Source organism: Austrofundulus limnaeus, unplaced genomic scaffold, assembly GCF_001266775.1.
Source record: "Austrofundulus limnaeus strain Quisiro unplaced genomic scaffold, Austrofundulus_limnaeus-1.0 Scaffold161, whole genome shotgun sequence".
NCBI lineage: Eukaryota > Metazoa > Chordata > Actinopteri > Cyprinodontiformes > Rivulidae > Austrofundulus > Austrofundulus limnaeus.
Genome location: NW_013952563.1, coordinates 437,869 through 443,151, shown reverse-complemented (window position 1 = coordinate 443,151; position 5,283 = coordinate 437,869). Strand labels below are relative to the sequence as shown.

At 38.5% G+C, this 5,283-nt stretch overlaps 1 protein-coding gene across 1 annotated transcript in view; it reads right to left on the bottom strand.

Moving 5' to 3' along the window:
- Positions 1–389: 389 nt before the first annotated feature.
- rims2a (regulating synaptic membrane exocytosis 2a) overlaps positions 390–5,283 on the bottom strand; it is a gene marked incomplete in the record, with an annotated part of 146,644 nt that continues 141,750 nt past the window's right edge. The window contains 5 exon segments of the mRNA XM_014017099.1: positions 390–2,958; positions 3,054–3,193; positions 3,339–3,440; positions 3,536–3,648; positions 3,844–3,985. Of these exon segments, the coding sequence (XP_013872553.1) occupies positions 2,755–2,958; positions 3,054–3,193; positions 3,339–3,440; positions 3,536–3,648; positions 3,844–3,985 (701 nt within the window).

The following is a 5,283-nucleotide window of genomic DNA, read 5'->3' as shown; positions in this document are numbered from 1 at the left end:
AAACATTGCCAATAATTYTTGGAGTCTACTCTGTTAACAAAATATCTCATGAGGACAACTTTTGATGAAACCTTCTGAAAGTAATCAGCTGTGAATCCACTTCAAGATGGCTTCCACCACCTTATAAAACACAGAAACAGCTATACTTTATCCAGTTTTACAGAAACCTGGAAAAATATGATTGATAGTAGCTGAGTCTTCCCTAACACATACTCAAGCCAACAAGGCCATACCTTATCAGAAAGTGATTTGTCTAAATATCTGGCATAAAAGGTGATGGGCAACATGCACTTCTTAAAGAAAAGCATGGCCTTTATTTTCAAAGTGCAGCTTGTTCATTGTTGCCTGTGAGCATTTGTATTATCAACACACAACTCTCTGCATCAATGTAATATCAATTTCTTTTATTTTTAGTTTGAAAAATAACTTACATAAATCTCTGTACTCAACCATACTTGACCAAGACATAGCCTTGGTATTAACACATTGCACCAAAAAGATTAAATTAAAAAGGCATTCAAAAGCATAAATAACATATGTCTTTGTCATCATGAGGCATTTTTCCCATTCCAAAAGAGTCTATGAACCTGTTGAGTTGTTTGTAGTTTGTTTATTCAAATTCTGACATCTAAAGATATGTACAGTGAAAAGTAAACTGAAAATATATACTGTATTTTGTTACAACAAAGAGGATTGATTTGGACCTTTAAAATACGTTGATCCTCTTGTGGAAAAGGAATAATGCCTCGGTTCATTTTTCATTCAGACATACTGCAGTTATAGGACTCATACTTCCCAAAAATGAGAAGTTTTTTTTTTCAATTAATAAAAATAGAAAATAAAAAATAAAGTGGTCTTGGCTTTTAAATAAAATTAACAAAAATATAGTAACATAATTTCATTTTCATTAAAACACACAAAAAAAATTACTGTGGCAATATCCCGTATTGTTTAAACTTGTGATTTGCTCATCGTCACTAACAGTGCCTGTAAAATTGAACAAAGCAACAAACATCTCTTGCATGTTTGTTGCCTCTTGCTTCAGCATAGATGTCTTGGTGTACTAGTACAGATTATTTTTGCATGTTTGTCAACAATATTGAAACAAAATACACTTGAAATCATACTTATGTTGCCAGCCTCATTAATATAAAACTTATTTCTTCTTGTTTTTTGTTGTTGTTTTTTTTTTCTCCTCAAAACCCTGAAAGAAAATATGATTTGGGAGTGGAATGTTTTTTTAAACCTCAATAACTGGTCGTGGAAGACCAACGACTAATTTGCTGCTCAAATTATCTTGTGAGGGAGAAAAGTAATAAAGTTTCCATGCACTGTACAAGAATCTGCAAAAATTCCAAATATCATCTTTATCAAAACATGCTAAGTTACTGTAAGGTGTGCCCAAGACATGTTGCAGAAAAAATCCCTTTCAACATGCTTGTTAAAACAAATCAAATCAAAAAGAAAAGACGCAATAAAACAATCCAGAACTGTAAAGCAACCAACGGTCCTAAAATCCGGACTTATTAGGGGACTGATCAATGGTAGCAATGAATACTACAGTGAGAAGAACCCTTGAACAAGGAAGAGAAAGAGAAARGTACAATTTGCACATAATGTTCATATTTATAAGGCAGCAGCCTTTTACAATGAATAACATTTATTTTCATTGTCGCTTTTTTTATCCTTAAATTAGCTCAAAAGTTTATTTTTTTAATTTTCCCTATCTGCCTGTCTGTAAAASACAGACTGATGAATGGAAAATAATGACAAACAATGTCTTTTTTTCATTACGATGTTGCATTCACTCCCCTTGAAAACCATGCACTAGTGAAATTTATTTTTAAAAATAATAMAAATTGTTGAAAATGGCTGACCTATTTTGTTTGTTTTTCTTTATCGTACTTTTTTTTGCAAGTTGCAGCCTCAAGAAAATAAATTTATTTTTATTTTTCTTCAGCTACGTTTGTGCCCATGCAAATCAACTAAACAAGAAAAATATTTCCTTTTTTTCTCATTTAATTTTCATACAATATATGAACAAAGAAATACTAATAAAGATTGTACTTTTTTTTCAAGGGGTTTGGATTGTTACTGAATATTCTGGAGTGTTGATAGTGGCCACTTCAGTATTGCCCCTGATCGATCAATGATTTACCCGCTCAGAAACTTTGAGCATGTACTGCATGTCCCCTGCATTTTGGAGGAGTATAATAAATACACCTCTCTCAAAGTGGTGGTCTCCAAAGCTGCATTTACATAGCTAGGTCTGTTGGCATGGTGTGACCAAGCATCTGGTTAGAAACACTGTCACCCCCTTACAATACAGGTACATTAAAATCAACAGAAATGAACGAACAAACAAACAAACAAAAAAAAAACATAAAAAAGCAACATGTAGATTTTTTTTATTCGAAAAGGGCCTCTGTAGAACTCATTCAGTGGTTCCCAGTGCTGACCCCATGGCTTCGAATTGGAAGGAAACCTGGAACTGATGTGTTCCTCGTGCTAAGGAGTTCATCCCGGCTCCCTCCAAATGACAACTACACCTGGCAATCCCTGCCACTGGGTGCTTTGCGACACACTTTGCCACGTGCACAATGTGCGCAACGTTTTTGCTTAAAACACAGGATCACATTTGTACCCCGAGAAACAGGCTCAGAAGACACAACATCAAGCATGCAGTGCAACCGGGGCTCGTGACCTGTTGCTGCAACACTGGCTGCTACACCATTGCTATCAGTCCACACGCTGCTATGATCGAGAGAAACTGTCCAGTGAAGATTGGGAAGCTCTTCTTGTCAGTGGGGCCAGAGTTGGGTCCACAAGAGAGGAAGGAGGAAAAAGCTTGTACCAGCCAATCACCATGTTGGACAGGTCCAGGTCATCTAACAGTAACTGAACTGCTCCCATGAAGGATTTATGGTCCATACGCCCATAGTCACCCCATACGATGACCTGAGAATCCAAAGAGAAAAAAGAAGCAGTTGTCTAAAATATAAGAAAGAGAAAACAATTTTCCTTTGTCTCTGTTTTTGTTTAAATGATCTTACTTGTAAAACTTTCCCTCCTGGACTCTCCTCAAACGGCAGTTGCTGCTGGTAAAGAGGATCCAGTGTTTTTCTTGCTACTTTAGTTTTCTTTTTGGCTATGCAGGCTCCGTTTTCCAAAAGGTAGACTTTTACATATGGTGCTGCAGTTGAACAGAGAGCAGAAAAGTACTTAGCTTCCCTGGGTCTTTGTTTTACTGTTCATCATCATGCAAAGTAGGCCATAACAACTCAGAGAAATCAAAAAGTCTGTTCTGTTAACGAGTTCCTGTCTGAGAGCTCGTTTACCTGGCAGTGCCTTGGAACCTGGTTTTCCTACAAGGCCACGGGCTCTAATGACCTCCACCTCCAGGGCTCCTTTTTTCTCCACCATACCAATCTGGATGTCCCCTTAAAATAGGTAGAACAAAACATTTAAAAATGCACAGAAATATCTTTAAGGGAGGGAAAAAAAAACCTAACCCCAACTTTGAATTTGTTCTCACCCATCGATGGTGTAGCCAATGTCTGACGTCCTACAAGTTGGGCGGGACCGAGTCCGTCCAGGAAGTCACTAAACTGAGCATCTGAGGAGAGCCTCACACTGGGGAAGATGAGACTAAAGCAAAAAATAAATAAATAAATAAATAAATAAATGAATAAATAAATAAACAAATGAAAAATGTCAGGTGTACGCTAGTTCTTTAATAAGACTTGATTTACTCCTCATTTTTCACCAAGTTTTAAACTGTGTAAAAACAGTTCCTAATAATATCGAAAGTTGCAGCTTTTTGTGAGGTCCTGGTCTCCTTACTTTCCCTCCGAGCTGTAGCTGTTCATGCTGCCATCTGTGGACTCCCGACTGGCCTGCCGAGTCATCCTGCTCCTCATCTCAACCGCCAAGCCCGTCTCCGTACTCCTCTGGATGGTACTCCGCAACTTCTTACCTCCCGCTTCTGCACACAGAGGGACACGGGAAAAAACAAGAAAGGGAGAAAGAGGGACATAATCTATGAGTCCATGATAATGAATCATAATGTGACACAGCGAGCATGGAGCACAGGGATAATCTGTGACACATTCTTGGTTTTGTACACAAGAGAATGCATAGTTTTTGTTCTGAAAACGATTACATTGATTCCCTTTTCTGTTTTAAAATGCTGTCTACTCTGGCTGCTTGTATGTTTACTGTACTGAACAGGACTACATGTGGTGCCCTCTACACTTCTGACTGCCTCCGGGAGTCCAGCATGGTCCACACTGGGTTCATACACCATCTCTACCCCTCCACGTTCCACTAAAACCATCCYAACTGTTCCAAGAGGACAGCTGACTCTCCGCATTAGGCCTGCTGATGCTCATCTACACACAGTGTGCATGTGAGACCCCGTGGTGCTGCCTGTGGCAGATACACACATACCTACAACATATATAACATGAAGGCATCAGGACTTGATCAACACACACTATAAAGCAATCAAATGTTATTTATTCAAGCCGTACTAACAGTTGCTGTGCTTGTTTGGGATCAAATTGCTGCAAAACGAGAACAGAATCAGATTATCTCTCACTGCAGAGTCTAATAACAAATGAATACCTCAGAACCATGAGCAGTTCAGCGCAGAACAGCAAAGGAAGCAAACTGTTGCCAAATAATGAGTTTCTACGGATGTTGTACCATTTTACTCCCTTATTTTACCAGTCTGATAGCATGTAACAGTCCAGCTGAGTGTAAAATCAGCATGATTCCCTGTCCTTGTTTCCATTCACACAAGGTAACCAGCAATGAATCTTTTCAGCCTTGAAATCTCAGTTATGCACTCGGCCTCCACCTCCTCTTCCTGTTCTTTAGATGTTATAATAAAAGCTGRAGCTACAGAGGTCGTCTCTGACGTCTGCAGCAGACCTCCTCAGCCAATCACAGGAATCAGGAACATCTCTTCAATGAGCACTGAGAACACTGTTTCAACGCAAGTCAATTCAGTCTGCTAACTTGTGACAGTCATTATGAAGCACATCCAAGCATTTACACTATGGAAATAAATTGTAGACATACAACTCAATGTCGGAGGATGTTTATTACAATCAAACAGCAAAACCTGCACTTAAAGAAGTTCATAAAAATGAGCACAGCGACATTTACTTCAGTCTGAAAGTGCATTGGAAATATACGTATGTATGAATGTGGATATGTATATACTGTATGTGTGTGTGTGTGTGTGTGTGTGTGTGTGTGTGTGTGTGTGTGTGTGTG